The 19,965-nt window shown below is 41.0% G+C and overlaps 1 protein-coding gene across 3 annotated transcripts; it reads left to right on the forward strand.

Moving 5' to 3' along the window:
• Positions 1–758: 758 nt before the first annotated feature.
• On the forward strand, positions 759–19,264 carry bcl6aa (BCL6A transcription repressor a). 3 transcript variants are annotated; one of them, XM_074636651.1, is made up of 10 exons: positions 759–801; positions 10,315–10,407; positions 14,474–14,645; positions 14,744–14,965; positions 15,057–16,013; positions 16,300–16,481; positions 16,571–16,738; positions 16,826–16,956; positions 17,265–17,402; positions 17,980–19,264. In XM_074636651.1, exons 1-10 carry the CDS (start codon positions 774–776, stop codon positions 18,121–18,123), a joined length of 2,235 nt encoding a protein of 744 aa, XP_074492752.1. In that variant the 5' UTR covers positions 759–773; the 3' UTR covers positions 18,124–19,264. The 3 variants fall into 3 exon arrangements, with proteins under 3 accessions (XP_074492752.1, XP_074492753.1, XP_074492754.1); XM_074636652.1 differs by lacking the exons at positions 759–801; positions 10,315–10,407 and adding an exon at positions 12,048–12,171; XM_074636653.1 differs by lacking the exons at positions 759–801; positions 10,315–10,407 and adding an exon at positions 12,206–14,332.
• Positions 19,265–19,965: the final 701 nt, after the last annotated feature.

The raw sequence follows: 19,965 nt of genomic DNA on the forward strand, positions 1-19,965 counted from the left end.
AAACTGTAATCTGGCAGATGGCCTGAGCTCCAGGAGTTTCCTCCACGTTAAAGGCACTGTCTGGTCTGTGCTCCTGTGGCTTAATGGGATTTTAGACTCTTCATTCAAATGAATTATATATAGGAAAACTGGGATTATTTTACAGGCTGTTTAATCTCTTCTTCCTCCAAAACTGAGCCTGCCCCACGGTTTTAGCATTCGTGGAAAAGTGGAGCGACTGAGTGCTACAATCAATGAACGCTAGAGTGCAGGCGGCCTATCAGCTCAGAGAGCCGGAGATGCCCTGTGGACCGTTTCACTAACATGAAGCGTGCTCAGTCGACTTGACTCACTTCAGCCCTTGCTACCGTGCCCGCCTTTCCAGAAGCGTTCCTGTCCTGCTGAACACTGACAGACATGAGGCTTCACCAGAGCTGCTCCGCCACCGCGAGACACACACTCTGCGCCCTTTTACACTGAAGACAGCTTCATCCCTCCAGCTTTAGCTGCCACTCAGGAGGAGGAGGGCTCGGGCACCAGTCAGACTCTGCATCCCGGAACATCCAGCTGCTGGCCAGAAAATACAACTCTGGTGAAAACAGTAAGGTGGGTTGAGAGTTGTGGCTGTGCTCTGGATCTAACTATAGTCAGGTAGAGAAGTTGACTGATCTTAGTGACTGGCACCGCTCACTGAAAAGACTTTTGGAAGAGGCCCCTTCGCTTCCTGAACTGGGCTCACAGCTTCGAATTCAAGGTGCAGCACTTCCTCCTGATTTCCTACTACAGATCCCATCATGCCTCACTCCTTCCAGCAAAAAAAAGGTAAGGCATCTTTCTTCTGTTTCTCAACGCCTGCGCAACTGACAATGACAATATTTCATCAATGCATTGCGAGACAGATGAAAAAGAAAAATTCCTTGAATTAAAGAAAAAGTTTAAATTAATATAAAGATTTTGGAAATACTTGACATACTTGATTGGACGATGATTTTGGATTTTTATTAGGGCCATCAAAGTTAACATAATAATAGTGTGTTAATGCAAAGTCATTTTAATGCCACTTATTTCTTTAACGCTTTAACACAACTTGCGGTTTTTAGGTTGTAGCCGGCAAATGAGGCTAAATAACGCTCCAAACTTGCGCTAAATTTTGGTGAGGAAAAACTGGCATGGCCATTTCCAAAAGAGTCCTTTGACTTCTGACCTCCAAATATGTGAATGTAAATGGGTTTTCTGGGTACCCACAAGTCTCCCCTTTACAGACATGCCCACTTTATGATAATCACATGCAGTTTGGGACAAGTCATAGTCAAGTCAGCACACTGACACACTGACAGCTGTTGTTATGATTGGAGCATATTGTTTTATGCTAAATGCAGTACCTGTGAGGGTTTCTGGACAATAACTGTCATTGTTTTGTGTTGTTATTGATTCCCAATAATAAATATATACAGTACATACATTTGCATAAAGCATTCCCACGTTGATAAGAGCATTAAATACTTGACGAATCTCCCTTTAAGGTACATTTTGAACATAAAAAATGTGTGATTCATTTGCGATTAATTGCGATTAAATATTTTAATCAATTGACAGCCATCATATATTGTCCTGCAACATAAGGACACAAGGCTTTTTCTTTCCAGTAAAGCCATTATATTAAAAACATAATTTCAGTATATCTACCTCTGGTCATGAAATTGTTCACATTCTTTTGTCTACCATGAACAAACTGTATCCACAGAAAAAGGCCAGAAACTCTCCTGCACTGAAATAAGTGATAGAGCATTATATTTCCATACCGCTGTTATGATGGTCGGCTAATCTCAGAGATCAGATCAATATACTGCTCAATCGCCTGCTCAGTCACAACATTAACACGAGTGAGCATGCAAAGTAACGTTCACAGGGGTCACGATAAGACAACTGACATCTGATAAGCAAATGGGAGTACCGAAAGCAATAAATAATGTCCCCATGGGTTTAACTATGGTAGGTTAAAACATGTAAAATAGACATCTGAGTGATTTGAGAGACCTGTTTGATTTTCACGTAAGCTGTACCCTTCGAGAATCTGCATAAAAGACAAAAACACGTTAGTGTTTAAATCTTTATGTCAAAAAAGGCTTTTACCATCAAAAGTCTCCTTAAAACATATCATTAATGCACAATGCAATCAATACTACGGTTGAGGAAATTTGGTAGGTGGATTTTCTGCTAAATTCACATGTGATTATATCAAGAAATGCTTGTGGTCCCATGCACACAGAGCACAAAATATTTCAAAGTGCAGCAGATATCAAGAGATGTAGAACAGATAACAATTATGCGGATGTGTTGAACACAGGAGGAGTCACTCTGCTTTCTTGCATCAGCACTTCCACATGGCATTTTTTACTTTTAATGAAAGCACTGAGGGATCCAGTAGCTGCTAACTATGATGCATTAGAAAGAATTAATTGCAACCAAAAATATGCTCATTTTTTTTTCCCATTTCAAACGTGCATAAATGCAGATTAATGAGGCCTGACGGTTATGTGAGTTGATTTGTTTCTAGCAAACATAAAGAGTGGGAGGTTTTCCAGACTTTTAGAGGGAGAAAGCTTCATGTATTAGCTGAAATAAGCGTGTGGGCGCTGACGAGACGAAGAAAAAAATTCAATAAAAATAATCAGACATTTTATGCAAAACTAACACAGATTATATTCAGAAATTAGATATAAATTATATATAAAGATAAGAGAAATGGTATTTATTTATTTTTTAAAAGATATGTATTCTTTGTTTGCAAAACAACAATTTAAATTTGCATATATTTTCTTTGAAATTTCATGAAATTGTTTGAATTATCTCTTTTTGAATTCATGTCAGTACCCAGAGTTTTTCTGGGTAAAGCAGTTTACTTCTGGGGCTTGGTGGGATTGCTTTCATCCTCACCAATCCCATGTTTCCATGTTGGATTTAAATCCATTTAGTGCTTTTGGCTGGAGGAACAACTCCCCCAACCCCCCACCAAAAAAAAAAACCTGACATGAAAATACACCTATATACTAATGGAGGCTGTGAGCGTTTGATGATGATCTCTACACTGAGGGCTAATGCCAGATTTCTCTCATGAAATCTAATTATGAAAGCTCATCTAGAGCCCTTTTTTAATGTAACTGCACTGGACTTGACCTCTCGTGTTTGCATCTGAGGAAATATATATGTTTAATAAGAAATGTAACAATGCCTTACCCATGATTCTATTCATATTTTCTAACACAGCAGCAGTAGAGACAGAGAGCTGAGGTGGTGGATGTGCTCAATGCGCCGCTGCTGCTGCTGCTGCTGCTGCTGATTTGTGTGTGCTTCTTGTTGAACCGTGGCCTGCAGCTAGGTGTGTGTAGTTCCTGTTTAACCAGCCCCGTAGACCAGTATCAGCAGTTGGCATTAGATGCAGACAGCTACTTTGACCTGGCGGTGGGAGCAATGTAACATAAAGGAGAATTTAATAGTTGAAAGCTAAATTGGGCCGGAGTGCAGTGGCGAGAGAGAGCTGCAACAGTTAACTGACTGTGACTATGTGGAGCGACTTTCTACAAACTCATTATGTTTTACTTCTATAGTCCAGATTCAATATACAGTGCTTGTGAATACAAAATGAAGAATCAAAACTGGTTTAGTGGCCTTCATAGTTAACTTCACCATAAACATGTTGATATTGGAAGATTCCACCGCTACAATGGAAATACAGAAGAAATGTCACCTGTATTGCCTAAACAGTGCAAATGACAAGCCTGAAATGAAATCGTCACAGTTTACGTGCCTTGTCCAACACAGTCTCACGGCAGTTCGTGAAATAGTAACAAAATTGTATCTATTTGATTCGTACATAGACACAAATTTCCAGTCGAGCAACACGTGACACACGTGTCAATTTCCGCTCCAGTCTTTTCAAAATAAAACTACTTAGATAGGTTTAGGAAAAGATAGACTTGGTTAGGCTTAGGCTACAAACTACTTAGTTAGGTTTAGGAAAAGATAGACTTGGTTAGGCTTAGGCTACAAAATACTTAGTTAGGTCTAGGAATAGATCGACTTGGTTAGGCTTAGGCTACAAAAGTACTTAGTTAGGTTTAAGAAAAAATCCTGGTTTAGGTTTAAATAACACCGGAAGTGGCGTAACTTAATTTTGGAAGTTACGTGACAAATAAATCAACTTTGACATCTGGTTTCACACGGAACAGGAACAGTGGTCTCCTGGGGAAAGTTGTGTTTTTTGACCCACTCATCCATCACGACCTCCTACCTACACAGCTCTCTATACTTCCCGATTCAAAATTAGGTGGATTACATATGAATTAATTTCGTGCTGACCATCATGAAAAAAATGTGAAATTCGTGTCTATGTAAGCAATCAATACATTGAATTTTGTGACTATTCCACAAACCGCTTTGTCACCAAAGTGTTGAACAATATCCCCATTATGTTCGATCACAGTGTGAAATGAACATGCTGAAACATTCTTTGAGCATCTCGGCAGGCATTTTACATAGATACAGCTTGGATAGATACAACCTTTTCTATTTGACATACTCCAACATTCCCAGCAGATGAACTTTAAACACCCCTTCACCAACACTACCTTTTATTTTCCAAATATTTTCATTTCAGTTGATTTTAAAGTGGATGTAAAATAACACTACAAAAAAGTGGATATTGTTATATTTATATTTTTGAATTAGGGCTGTCAAAGTTAACGCGATAATAACACGTTAACGCAAATTTGTTTTAACGCTACTAATTTCTTTAACGCATTAATGTAACTTGTGAGTTTTAGGTTCAAGCGTTGCTATCGTGAAGATACTGGTACCATATGAAACTAAAACACCTGATGAATCCATTAGTACCAACCATGTCATTCTAGCTTGTCGCAAAGGAGGCTAAATAACGCTCTTACGCAAAATTTCTTCGAGGAAAAACTGGCATGGCCATTTCCAAAGGGGTCCCTTGACCTCTGACCTCAAGATATGTGAATTTAAATGTGTTCTATGGGTACCCACGAGTCTCCCCTTTACAGACATGCCCACTTTATGATAATCACATACAATTTAGGGCAAGTCATAGTCAAGTCAGCACACTGACACACTGACAGCTGTTGTTGTCTGTTGGGCTGCAGTTTGACATGTTATGATTTGAGCATATTGTTTTATGCTAAATGCAGTACCTGTGAGGGTTTCTAGACAATATCTGTCATTGTTTTGTGTTGTTAGTTGATTTCCAATAATAAATATATACATACATTTGCATAAAGTAGCATATTTGCCAACTCCCATGTTGATAAGAGGATTAAATACTTGACAAATCTCCCTTCAAGGTACAACAGATAAAAAATGTCCAATTCATTTGTGATTAATTGCGACTAACTATGGACAATCATGCGATTAATCACAATTAAATATTTGAATTGATTGACAGCCCTATTTTAAATACAATTTATTGTCATTGTTTAGACCAATTTGGTTTGCATTCTTACTACCACTTGAAGTGGCAGAAGCTGAATCTTTCAACTATTTATCCACGACTTTCAGCTAATAATTGAACCCTTTTTTGGCTTAAATTTAGATCATTATTTCAACTGTTCACTTTCTGCCTGCTAATCACTTCTGTACAGTACGGGTAGTTTTGTAAGCAGGAGAATGCACGTTCCTAAAGTCAAAGAAAAAAACAAAAAAACATGCTGTGATATGAGAAAGGAGCCTTGCAACGTTCCCAACACACACCCAGCACATCCAGATCTACAGCCTGATACTAACTAATAGGTGTTGTGACAGCAGTGCAGGGAAAGGGGGGCTGATTCAGACAGATGATTCTTATTGGATCATTACTGAGGGTGGTGCAAAGAAATAAGAGCCACTTGTTTACCGTTTGAATCTCTGCGCTAAAGCTCCCTATCACTGAGAGTGGATACACCTCTGTTAAAACACCGAGCTGAGTCCCTGTAGAGACACACAACATGACTTTGAAACTAATCTGTGCAGAAGTTGTCCCAAATTGAACAACTCTTCCTCGTGTGCTCTTGGAACTCCTGTGTTATGCAGCCCTGCATGTGAGAGAAAAGAGGAAGACTTGTAATGATCGTAGCTATTACTGCACGTTTGTACTACAGCATATCTCCTCGTGTTTTGTTGAAGTAACTGACCCATCATCCAGCAGATGGCACACTGGCAAGGAACTGTTTCTGGAATGCGTGGAAAATTCCATCGAGTTCGACTCCGCAGGCTGCATTCCTGGCTCCTCTCAGCTGGCCTCGAGAAACTCCTGAATCTACATGCTTTGATTTGACCAAATTGGAATTCTAGCCTACCATCACGCCTCTGCTCTGACTATAGCCTTAGCATGTAGCTTGCATAAGCAGGAACTCAAGGTTATCCACACAGGCACACTGCACAAACTTACTCCAAAGTGAGCTCTCACGTGTCCAGAGAGCCTCGTTATTGACCACTTGTTCTGTTGTTGCTGCTGCTTTATAATACATGCATAACGTCTGAGTTCACTATTAAAGTATTCAAGAAGAGGGAAACAATCTAAATAAAGTGCTCTGCCAAAACATGTTCATACTCAATTATATTAAAGGTAGGGTGTTGTTCAATAAATTTTTTGTTCTATTTGTTGAAATTTGCATTACATCCTGTTAGCAATCAATAAATTAAATGCTTTGACATACAGAAAGAAAAAAAATCTGGTATCTGTGACTGTCGCAGAACCGTAATAAACCCGTCCAATCATTTTATTCAGCCCAAATGTAATGATTGGACGGGCTACCTACCTATTTGCGCGCGCTCACTCTGCCCGTACACTCATTGCGTGTCACCGGAGTCTTCCACAAGCTGCTAGCTTGTTAGCATCGCCCTGGGTTCCCTCGACATTGGGTTTTGGATTATTGCAGAAAATACGCTCTGTGGCAAACAAACGTTTATGATATTCCCCCAAAATGATCCAACCCTGTCTCATGCGGAGGCGTATAAATACCACAACATTACACGGACATTCCGCATGTCATGAGTATGCATTTTAGCGTTTTCACATGTCATTTGCTTGCTGCTTTCGCGTGTCATTTGTACGCCACGCAAATCCATAGTTGGGTTTAGGCAAGAAGACCACTAACTTAGGTTCAGGCAAGAAAACCACTTAGTTAGGATAAGGAAAAATGTCACACATGGCCTTAAAATAAGTAAGTAAACTAAGTAAAACACGTACGGAAACAACTACGGAAAACACGTCATAAACATCTATAAAAAACATTAACGTAACTTACAAAAAAAAACTCTACACCGCTCTCTAACGTTGTCCAATGTTTGATGGGCCCATCCACCTTCCCATCCTCCCACAATAAGTGGTCTTTCTCGCTTTTTATAATACCCCACTAACTCTTACCGTAGCATTTATACGTGGATGCATTTACATTGCAGTCAGTACACGATACATGACATACAAAAGACACATGGAAATCAAGAAAGGCATACTTATTGCATGCTAAATGCCTTGAGCATTATTGCATTATTTATTATTTATTAAACACATTTCATTCAGGCCGAATGAAATGATTGGACAGACTTATCACAGTCCTGGGACAGCCACAGATACCAGATTTTTTATTTTTTTGCATTTAGCATTTGATTTATTGATTGCTGTTGGGATGTAATGAAAATGTTTTTGAAGAAAATTACCAACTCTTACCAACTCTAGCTTTAACCTTGTCTAGTGGGATGAAAGCCATCTTTCAACCTGGAGTGTGTAAGTGCAGAGACACGCCGCGGCATTGTTGCAAACAGACATGATTTCATGTCAGAGTAGAACTTGCCAGTTTGCCGGTTAATTAAAATAAAAAGGAAAAGGCAAGCTTCCAAGTAAAGTGCGCTCATCATTACCTGCTCAGAAAACCTTTGAAGTGGCATCAGTGAATTTTTCACTGCATCTATTTATTACACGTCGTGTTCTTTAACTGACGTTATAAATTATGCATGTCATTTGTTTTCAATGATCTGCACAAATAGACGATCAAGGGAAAAATGTATGAATACATACAATAAGACTAGAGGACAAATCTTTTTACAGACAACACTGTAGCCGTGTCACAATCCAGACCTGCGGAAGGAATGGTTTTTGACAAAGGGCCACTGTGTTGCGGCCAAAAGAAGTAAAAAAAAAAAAAAAAATGCTTCTGGGATGCATAGAGTTAAAAAAGTGAAACTTAACAATATGAAAAGAAATTCTTTTAAAGAAAGGAACTAAAAAGACCTCTGTAGCTAACAGCATTATCTGTTTGGTGTTACAGCTCGGTTGCATCATGCCTCTCAGAACAAAACTCCACACTCACATCTTTGCTGACAATGAACACTGAAGTTGGCAGAAATTTGCTGTGAAACGAGACAAAAGTGTGCAGTTTATGAAGAAAAAAAAGAAGTGAGGCAACCTCCGGGCCTCGGGCTTTTGTCAGTGGGCATTTCTATTCAATGACCTATCATGCACCAAGTGTAGGCAATGATACGGCTTAGAGATGTTTTCACACTGTGTCAGAACTGTACAAGCTTCTTTTTTTTGTATAATGTGCAGCTGTTACTGGCCGGGGCCGACTTGAATCACTGTCACAACCTGCTTTGGCTGGGATTGTTTCTGAACAGCGTGCCGCCTGCACAAAGAGACCAAGACCCTAACGTCATGACCCGTTGTTTAATTATGCAGCCTGAATGGAGATCAAGGATTAACCGATACACTGTTCATAATGTGACAATGTGCCCCGTCAGTTTAGACAGATTGATATTGATCTGCTACCCTGCTCTCTTCCTCTGTCCTCTCTAAGTGGGTCATTGATTTTTGCTAGGAATTGGTTGAGTAAAAGTTTGCCAAGGATTTGCAGTAATTATCTCCTCCTTCTATAGCCGGGCACAGCATGGGGCCTTGGTAAATTACACATCTCTCTCCTAACTCCTGGATGGTTTATGGCCGTGCATTATGCATAACTGTGCCGGAGCGCCTTAAACATCCCCCAAGTGGATTGAAATAAAGTTGACGCTGCTCTTTGTTTGGAGCTTTATTTGGCAGTGCTGAATCTGGAGGTTGCTGTGAAAGCGTGTGTCTTAAGTTTTTTTTTCTACACCCCCCCCCCCCCAAATGGTTTGTAAACACCTGGAGTGTTTTTAGTGGGATGCCGGATCCAGATGGGCGGATGCTCGGGCAATCCACAGGGAACTGTGGGGTACATTATAGTGGAGTGTGGTGGCGTCACTTAAAGGGTTAAACAAAAAGAAAAGAAAGGCGACAGTCTGTTGTACCCTGACTACTCTAATGTCTCTGATGTTAATTAAACCTCATGTCACCACCACTGTGTTATGACACTGGTATCAAGTATATATTTTTTAAATGTCTCTCAAAAAAGTGTCTTGTGGAAAATGAGAGAAACATTTTAATCAAGATAAATAATAATTTAAAATAAAAAAAATATTTTACATGAGAATCAAGATCATCTAGATATATATAAAATTCATTTTACACTTCCCTGTTCATCTTCATCAAAACAAAACTATGATATCATGAGAGAGTTACAACATATCCCTGAAAGACTTGATAAAATATATAATAATCAATAGGTGTGGAGGTATTTAAAGTCACAAATGTGGATATTTACCAAAATAAAATACAAATACAGATGACAATGCTATATGTTCGAACATTGGATGTGCTGTGTTACTGATTGTTATTATTAAGAACACTGATAAGAGCTCATATTTCAATATTTGTTTGATCTTTACAATGACATGAATATTATATGGAAGCCCTGAAACGCAAGCGAGAACTTTTGTTTTTGGTGATCCGATTTCTAAGTCTGATCTTAATTGTTTTCTCTCCATTGTTTATGACTTAAGAACAAACATATTTTTCCATGATAATCTTTCTAAGTTACTTTTTTCCTGTGTGAAAACAAGTGATTTTATTTTATTATTAAGATTATCTGATAAAACATTATTTTTTACCTGTTCTTAAATCATAAACACAGGAGACAAAATAATTTAGATCAGACTTAGAAAATGGATCACCTGAAAAAAAAAGTATTGCTTGCCTTTCAGGGCTTCCGTAACATCAACTTAATCATTACACTATTTAATTGATATAGTGCCACCAGAGCTTTTAAATCTAACCAGAGATTCTGTGTGTTATTGTGTAGCATTACAACTACTGAAGATAAATTATATATTTAGATACATAATTGAGTTTACACTTTCACTGTTGTACTGTAAACTAATATATCTTCTAATTAATTGTGTAAACTTGTCTTTGTCGTGTCCTGTCAGCTCAGCAAATGCTCCTTCTGTGCCAAGGGCTGAACGGAATGAGAAAAGACGGGGAATCCGCGGTCTGGAATCACCACAAACAAAGTTTCCACGGTGAGTCACTGACAGTAAATACTTCCCCACAACTCATGAAATTAATACACTTTTCAGATGCTGTCACACAGTATACACATCCCCTAACCAGACACCATAAACCATCTACGAACTGGTAAAAGACATGCAAATTCACACCATTTCTCAGCTCCGTGCAGGGAAGAAAGTTCAACTTTCTCTTCCGTGCCAAAAGACTGGCTGGTGCTGCTTTTCAAACTCAAAGAGCATGGAGTATAAAACACAACACTAGTAAGCTGAAAAGTATAAAAAAGACTGTTTATTCTCACCCAACTCTGAGAAATGATGCAACAGGGAGTACACATGCCTTAAATTAAATGGGGGGGGAGACAAAATCACAGCAATGCATTCAATTAATTTTCCAGGAAACTTTCACTTTGCATTTCAATGAGTTATGTTTTTGTTGTAAGTGGGCACATTATCTGACATGGGCAATTTCACAGGCATCATACTCTTTCAATAAAAGGAAGCAGAAAACATTTAAAAAGACACAACAAGAGGTTCAAGTCTGTCTAAAACCTGTGATTTTAAGAGGGTAGAGCCTGCTGAGGAGTCCAGTTGAGTTATACATAAAGCACCATGACATTAAATTTCGCAATATGTATAATAGATCTCATGGCATTTTAAACATTAATACCCTAAACATCATACCCATATGCCTGATTCTGCCTTGATTGCATTAAATTTCTATGCACGCTATCCTTTGCTCATGCTTTTAGATTTGTGATGCGTTCACTTTCATGCAACAAGTTTTCTATGTAATCACAAAGTTATTACAGGACCGCAGATCGCACCTACAATTAGTCCAAATCTTAATGTCTGAAAAAAAACAGTGTCTTTAACCCGATAGCGGTAATAAGGCGAATATATGACACCGTTATATGCGCTGATTAGGATGTAAAACTGGAGCCAACAATCCCACCATGCACTGACATCGAACCATTTAACAGTCCCATCCACACGCACACGCTCAGCTGACTGCCTATAGACTTAATAATAAAGAATAATAAATCTATTAAAGCTTTCCTTTTTCAACAAACCCCCCGATGGTGACTCGCAGCGTTCTCCGTCTATGAAGTCAGTATGTAGTCAGTCAGCGGAGCTGCAGCAACTCTGCCTTTAAAAAAGCAATTCTGCATGAGAAGAACAGCACGCGCCTGTCACATCGACCTGTCCGCGTGGGCCTAATTAAGATATGTGTGTGTGTGTGTGTGTGTGTGTGTGTGTGTGTGTGTGTGTGTGTGTGTGTGTGTGTGTGTGTGCTGTAGGTTGCATGTATACGGAGGGTCGGTCTGTGTGTATAATGCGCTGAGCGGCAGCGGGACGATACATTGCTGAAATGATGGAATATAAATTAGTTCGGAGAATTTCGGGGGCTGGGTTTAAGCAGCTCGTGACGTCGCCGACTCGACGTCCTGTGACTGCGGATTCAACCAAAAGCAGGGGGGTTTGGTTAACTATAAAACTATTTCCTGCGTTATTTTACCAAATAATTCACATTTTTCTTCTCATTTAAACATTTTGTTTAAGCAGAGTTTACTGTAAAAATCATTAAGTGCAATACGCGTTAGAAATACCGCTTTGGAAAGTATTTGTTTTCACCACAAGCGAAAAAAACGTCACACCCCCGCCACGCGAAAGTGGTACGGTCTCGGGCTCAAATTCCGAGAATTGAGCTCGTCTGATTCTTAGAACTGGGCTTCTTAGAAGTGGTGATGCAAGAAGTTTCTAGGAAAGCGCTACCAGGTGATTTTTTAAATTCCTTTTTTTCCTCTAATTTGGCGCGAAGTTGTTATCTACTGTGTGTTGCTGGTGTTTTAGAAGAGCTATTTGTCCATTTGTGCTGTTTGGGTGTTAGTGAAGCCGGGACTGTGTGTGAAGCCGGGACAGTGTGTGTCTGGGACTGGGACTGGGTCTGCTGGCGCGCAGTCGAAACTGAAGTGGCTCCAGTAGTGACAGGCAGCGCGCGGCTCTCTTGACAGATCGGCTGCACTGCACTGCTGGTTGCGTTTGAGGCAGTGGGACAGACGGCTAGTCTCCCTCCACTCGCTGGAGCTCCCAGTGCCGCACTGACACACAGTCATGTTGTAGAGCTGTAATTACGCTCGTTTTAGAGCGAGGGAAATTCAGATTTTGAGCTCTGTGAAGGCTACCCAGAGCCGGGTCCATGGTTCTACCCATGGTTCTCGTGTTAACAGAGCCAGCAGCGCAGCAGCGCAGCCTCTCATGTTAAAGCGCTCTGATTTCATGCTACTTAGTGCAACGTTCAAGTGTCAACACAGTGTGGTGGTGGCGTCGGCGGCTCGTGCGCGCTGTCAGACCAACTTTGCTGGCAGCATGGTACCCTCAGGTTCACCGTGTCTTTATGGCAGCATGGTGGCTTCACGTTCACCGTGTCTTTACTCCGCTCCGACGGTTAATGGAGCGCAAAAGGCGGCGCCGAACGAGCCCCTGTGTTACCGTAACATTGTAGCGGAAACATTAGTGCTGAAGGGTGTGTGTGTGCGTGTGCGTGTGTTTCCACGGTAGAGGCTACAAGACACGTCGTCGCACTAAGTTGTGTTTCCACTGTCTCCACTCCGCTGCATGCTGAGCTCCAGAGCTGCTGCCACCGAGTGTGAAGGTGTTACTGAGATGCGTTCAGAGTTGCTGCAAAGTGTTGCCTTATTTCTGTCACGGAGTTTCGGTTAGACAGTTACAATTCGACTGTTTAGGCCCATCAAATAACCTGAAAACAAGAGAGATATTGAGGAGCTACTATTTGGGCTGACAAAAATGTGTGTGCTGTCATTTTGAACGAGCTACTACTCTGATAGGCGCCGGCAGATTGACTGAAGTTAGTCCATAGAGTTGCTGAGTGAACATGTAGTTAATTCTTGCTTCAAACATCAGGCCACTGCTTGTTAGTCTCCGACTGCAGGTCCTAACTCAGTCAAATCACTACCGGCTGATCACAGCACATCAGCCTATTTAGGCTGCGTTCTGTTCTGCTTCTATTTTCGGACGTGTCCAGTTACAGACTCGAATCTTCACATTGAGTTGCGGATACTGTCATAAATCAGCGTGCTTGTTATGAAGCTGCTTTGAGTTAATTAAATAATAGTTTTCACTCCCTTAAAGTGCCTGAAAAGACCTATTATTGGCAAAGGAAAGAGAATGTAGCGCTGCTGGTCTCAGGTCGGATCCCAGCAAACAGGGACAACTGTTGTCATTCTAATAAACTGCCAGCTGCATCGGTTTATTAGGAACATTCAATCACGGTGAAGGACATCTTGCGGTTGAAATTTAAATTCAGTTATTTGTTTGACAAAAAAGTTTTCAGAAATAAACGAGCTGAAAATTACTGAATTTACTGTTCTTATTTTATTATCAGCTTATTCATAGTGAGAATCCGACGAAGAAGAGGAAGAAAGAAGAAGAAGAAGAAAAAACTTTTCTCCGCTAGAATGAATTCAGAGAAATAAGTAGACACGGCTACTAATGCTCTTTTTGATAAGTGATTAATAAAACCGCTAAATAAAAAATATTTAAAATAATACTCAGGGCATCTATTGTTTTTTTCTACTTAAATAAGTGCTATTTTTATTTGATTAAAATCGACGGAGTCATTATTTTTGTTATTTCCGAAAGAAAAATAAATAAATAAATGTTAAAATGTATAATATTATATGATGAATACTTTTTCATGCTCCGCTCTGTTAGAATCATGTGATACATTTTTCCCTTCATCTTCATTTGTTTTATTAACTTGTCAGCCAGTGGTTCAGAGAGAGAGAAAGTGAGGGGGAGAGAGATGACTCCAAAGGCTGAAATTTAAATGTCTAGACAGTGTTTATTTAGTAAATGGCGCCTCCTTCTGGAGGAACGCTGTATCTGTTTCTTCATCTGCCACACATATGAAGACCTGGTGAGGATCATAAATAATTTCAGCCCAATGAATTAACTTAAAGATTGCCTCTACTCCGGCGTTGATACAGAGGGGTGAATTGTGGTGTTGACTCACCAGGGCACTATTTTTCATGAAATAAACTTTTTTTTCTTTTTGCAGAACTTGACAAAATGGCTTGCGCAGCAGACAGCTGCATACAATTCACGCGCCATGCAAGTGACGTCCTGCTCAACCTGAATCGACTGCGGAGCAGAGATATTCTCACGGACGTCACTATCTTGGTTAACAGGCAGCAGTTTCGTGCACACAAGACTGTTCTCATGGCTTGCAGGTGTGTGTTCTAATCAGGCCAGGTTATATTTCTCCCACAGTTTAAAGATGAAGCGACTGACCTTTGTCTGTGTTTCTTTCTCTTTCTCATGGCTGCAGTGGGCTGTTTTACAGCATCTTTACTGACTCCCACAAGTGCAACCTTAACGCCATCAGTCTGGACCCAAAGGTGGACCCAGAGGGCTTCGCCATCCTGCTGGAGTTCATGTACACGTCCCGTCTCACGCTAAAGGAGAGTCTGATCATGGCGATCATGAACACGGCCATCTACCTGCAGATGGACCATGTTGTGGACACCTGCCACAGATTCATCAAATCCAGGTTGGCAGAACGGGGTTCCATTACATCGGTCAGATTCATCACGATCAGCATCTGTCGTGGTTTTGTTACCTTCTCTGTTATCTTTCCGCAGTGATCCGTCTGCCAAGCTGCCCAGAGATGAGTTCCTGGTCAGTCCCTTGGTGTTATCTCAGGATGTCCATGCTTACCGGCCCCATGATGTTGTTGACAGTTTGCACAGCCGCGTAGCTCCGTTCAGGGACGGGAGACCCTACGGCTCCAACATGTTCAACGGGGTCAGCACCCCCAGCAACTACCATCTCTACGGGCAGTTTCCCATGCCAGGATTCCCTTTCCCTCTCTGCAAGCTGACTGATGCCAAAAATGCTTTTGCTGACCTCTCTAAAAGTGCTATCCACCACAAGCATTGTTCTCCGCATGACGGCGCCAACATCATCAGGGCAGAATACACCAGGGCGGTTGGCACCAGCTCCTCCAGCATTATTCACTCCACCACCTACGCTTCCAGGGAGGCAGGGCGAGACGATGAGATGCGGAAGGAAAGCCACGAGGGGGTCAGCCAGTCCATCGCTCTCGGCGCGAGGAAGCGCGCGTTTCCTGCGCTGGCCCTCGAGCACCAGAGAGACTCTGGGAAAGATCACGCTCCTCAGGCGGAGGAAGACCTGATCCACCACCACTACCCGCTGGGAATCTCCTCGGCCGGACGCAAGAGCCTCATGAGCAGCCCGCAGAGCCCCCTCAAATCAGACTGCCAGCCCAACTCCCCAACGGAGTCCAGCAGTAGCAAAAACGCCGGCCTCTCTTCCCAAGCCGCCGCGGCGCAAGCCCCGCAAGGCACGCAGGACCCCAAGTCTCGCAACTGGAAGAAGTACAAGTTCATCGTGCTGAATCAGAGCGCCAAGGAAGAGGAGTCGGGGCTGCTCCATTCGCCTCAGCGCCTCGGCCTGCAGCCCTACCTCCATCCTAGTGACTCGGAGAACCTCGACCCGCAAACCACGAGCAAGAGCAGTGATCACAGCGAGGACCTACCCGTGCCCCAGGCCAGTCGTCTCAACAACATCATTAACAGGTGAGGCTTTTTCAGATACACAGCTGCTTATTTTTGCAAAAAGAAAATGTCAAATTGACATGTGAATCAATTTGAATGACGTCCTGGGCGAAGATTTCATATGAGCCAATGTTTTTTAAATACTTTTGTTTTCTGTAATCCAGTTTACTGTTCTGGATTTTGGACATTCACCAGGATCATTTTAGAAACTTTATCTGGAATCACATTTGATTTAAAATATTAGTTTACGTCTGATTAGAAGTGTGTGTTTTACGTCTGACTCAAAGTATTTGTTTTGTGTCTATAGTGCACTGGAGGGGTCGCTGAGGAACGGTGACAGCCACCCTCCGCACTACTTGAGCCGCCTGAACTGCTCATCCTGCGGCACACCGTCCCCACAGCACTCAGAAGTGTGTCCCAACACCTCCAGGTCCCGTCTAGCAGAGGACATGGCAGAGCTGCACTCGGAATACTCAGACTCCAGTTGTGGTGAGTTTAGGACGGATATTAAATGTCAGTAACAAATCCAAAATCATTATGTATTATTTATGACTTTAACGATGATTTCTCACGAACAGAAAACGGCACATTCTTCTGTAACGAATGTGACTCCAAGTTCGCTGAAGACGAAGCGCTGAAACAACACATGCTCCAAGTGCACAGCGACAAGCCATACAAGTGCGACCGCTGCCAGGCTGCTTTCCGCTACAAGGGCAACCTCGCAAGCCACAAGACCGTCCACACGGGTACGTCAGAGATCTATCTATAGTCTGTCGAGTCTCGGCTCCTTTGCTGCTGAATTCTAACGTTCTTTTCTTCTATTTCCTTCTCAGGAGAGAAGCCGTATCGCTGTAATATCTGTGGTGCTCAGTTTAACAGACCAGCTAACCTCAAGACTCACACTCGCATCCACTCAGGAGAGAAGCCATACAAATGTGAGACGTGCGGAGCTCGTTTTGTACAGGTAATAACACCCGTGCATATCAAACATTTTCCCTCTCTATTGTATAGTCTAATAGCACCAATACTCATCTCTGAACTGCAACTAGGGGTGGGTATAGTAATTTTCAGCTTAACACAAGCACCCATAATTACAGGGAAGAACATCCTTAAGGGTGTTTTGGCTTTGACACAGTGGATACGTGTGCCGTCTGTAAAGTCCCATCAAAGTGTGTCTGTGTAGAAGAACTCGATGATAGTTTGCATAGATGCTGTTTCCATCAGTCAGTGATTCAAGCTGTTTTTTGTTTTTTTGTTTTGTTCGTGTTTCAGGTCGCTCATCTCCGCGCACATGTGCTGATCCACACAGGCGAGAAGCCCTATCCATGTGAGATCTGTGGAACGCGCTTCCGACACCTGCAGACCCTGAAGAGCCACCTGCGCATACACACGGGAGAGAAGCCCTACCATGTAGGTTGATACGCTGTATTTCCCCTCTTAAAGTTACAAAATCATACAATTATTAGGGATGCACAGATACCAATACCGGATCGGATATCGGGCCGATACTGACTCAAATAGCTGGATAGGATATTGGTGACAATGGGGCCAATCTATTAAATTCAATTCTATGTTTATATACTTTATACATTATATACTGTAATTTTAATTCCTGTTAAAGTTTTGACCAATTTGTTGCTGCATTAAAAAGGTTTACACTTGAATTGTTATTCCTTTTAATTTTGAAATTTATATCTACGTATTTATTGGTCACATTTTGTTTTACAAAGTTAGGAAAGTGATATTTAAGTCCAGCCTAATGTTGCCGTACACATTAAAGCATGATCCCATTCACTTCCACACAGTGAGGCATACAGCTTATTAATTAAACACTGGTATCGGATCGGTACTCGGTATCGGCTGATAACCAAAGTCCAGCTACCAGTATCGGGACTGAATTAAGACTAAAATTAACAACATTTAATAAACACAACAATAATAACTTCACAAAACGCCCTAAAATAACGTTGCCTCTTTCCTTTTCCAGTGTGAGAAATGCAACCTGCACTTCCGTCACAAGAGTCAGCTGCGGCTGCACCTTCGACAGAAGCACGGCGCCATCACCAACACAAAGATCCAGTACCGCATGTCGACGGCGGACATGCCCACTGACTTGACGAAGGCGTGCTGAGCTGGGAGAACGGTTTTAATGGAGGCAATCTTGACCTTGGCATTTAAAAGACCCCAACTTGTACAATCATCCAAAATTGTAGTGCCACACTGTGTTCATTAGACAAATTGGCTGTGTATGCCATTCTAAACGGGTTTCCACTACATGTGAACGTAGAGCCACTTACGGCGTCTTAGTCACTTTATTGTTTCTATATAGATATGAATATATATATATATGTATGTTGGGAGTGTTTCTAAGCTTTGAAGGTACGTATATAAAGCTTTATTTTGTTGAGAAGGATGGAATGTAAACTATCTGTTTTTTGAAAATACAGTATTTTATATCAGAGAACTTACTTTTCTGAAAGTATTGAAAATTTTGATCGACGGGTGGTACATATATTTTAAGATTTGCGGCTGTATAGAGCTGTCTATACATTTTTACGTAGATGTACGTACATGTTGCACCATGTCAAGTTGCCATATTCATGTGAAGAGGAGGAAAAAATGATTGGATTTAGTCTAAAACATATCAGATGACTGCTGCTGTCTGATGAGGTTATGCATGAGGTACCAGTTGTCGGTGCACATAAAGTGGGCAACTGCATAAATATTGTGACATATTGTGTAATTATTCTATCTGTGGGATTGCTCTCTGCTGGCAGAGCCAATCTTAAGTGTTGAGATGCATTTCAAGGTACGGCTTTGTTATGACCGAGAAAATATTTTGCTTTAAATGTATTTGTATAGATGTGACTTTTTTGTTTTTTATTTCCACAAGTGAAGGTTTACAGTTTTTGCTCATTGTTCTAGCTCCTACAGTAAAGTCGTGTACGTGTTGAGGTTTTTGTTTGTACATACACTGTGTATTCAATGTGCCTTTCTCTACGGTGTCTGAATCCCTCCCCGTTCAGCCCAGCTCCATTAAGGTACAACTCAAGGACAATACTTGTCCTATACCCACCCCCCCACCCACCCTTTCAGTGTGTGTGAGATGGTATGTATATATTTTTAAATGCTTGTCACCAACCTTAAAACATGCAACTTCATCATTGTAAATCTTCAGGACTTGTTTTTGGATTGGGCTTTTTTTAACTGCATTAAACTTATTGTACAATGTTATAGATGTATGAATGTAAAATAAAGGTATTGGATTTCTATGTATTAACACCAGACTGAGTTTGTCATATTACAGTGAGAAAAGATGCTGGATATACAGGCTCACAGTTTGAACATGTTTCTAGAAATATTGTTAGATGGCTACAATAAAAACGACAGGACTTTTGTAGATCAAATACAACACAATATAAAACTCTTAAATAAACAGTTATACAAGTTCCAAACTTGTTTGACCTGCAGGTACGTTCAACCTTTACCGAATTTTAGTCTTAATCTTAGGGATGCACTGATCCAACTCTTTCAGTCCCTATACTGGTAGCTGGGATTTGGGTATCGGCCGATACCGAGTACCGATCCGATATCAGTGTTTCATTAATCAGCTGTATGCCTCACTGTGTGGAAGTGACTGGGATCATTCTGTTATGTGTAAGGCAACATGGAGGCTGGACTTAAACATTTGTAAAACACAATGTAACAGATAAATACATACATATTTACTGAATTGATATTTATTATTAAAATGATAAATTGTAAATTTGCAACTTGGTAAAAAATCTTCAAAATTATCAGGAATTATAATTCTAGTGTAAACCTTTTTAATGCAGCAACAAATTGGTCAAAACTTAAAAAAGAATGTAAATTTCAATATATAATATATAAAGTATATAAACATAGAATTGAATTGAATAGATCTCCGATATCTGATCCAGCTATTTGAGTCAGTATCAGTCTGATATCCGAT

Source organism: Sebastes fasciatus, chromosome 5, assembly GCF_043250625.1.
Source record: "Sebastes fasciatus isolate fSebFas1 chromosome 5, fSebFas1.pri, whole genome shotgun sequence".
NCBI classification, from domain to species: Eukaryota; Metazoa; Chordata; class Actinopteri; order Perciformes; family Sebastidae; genus Sebastes; species Sebastes fasciatus.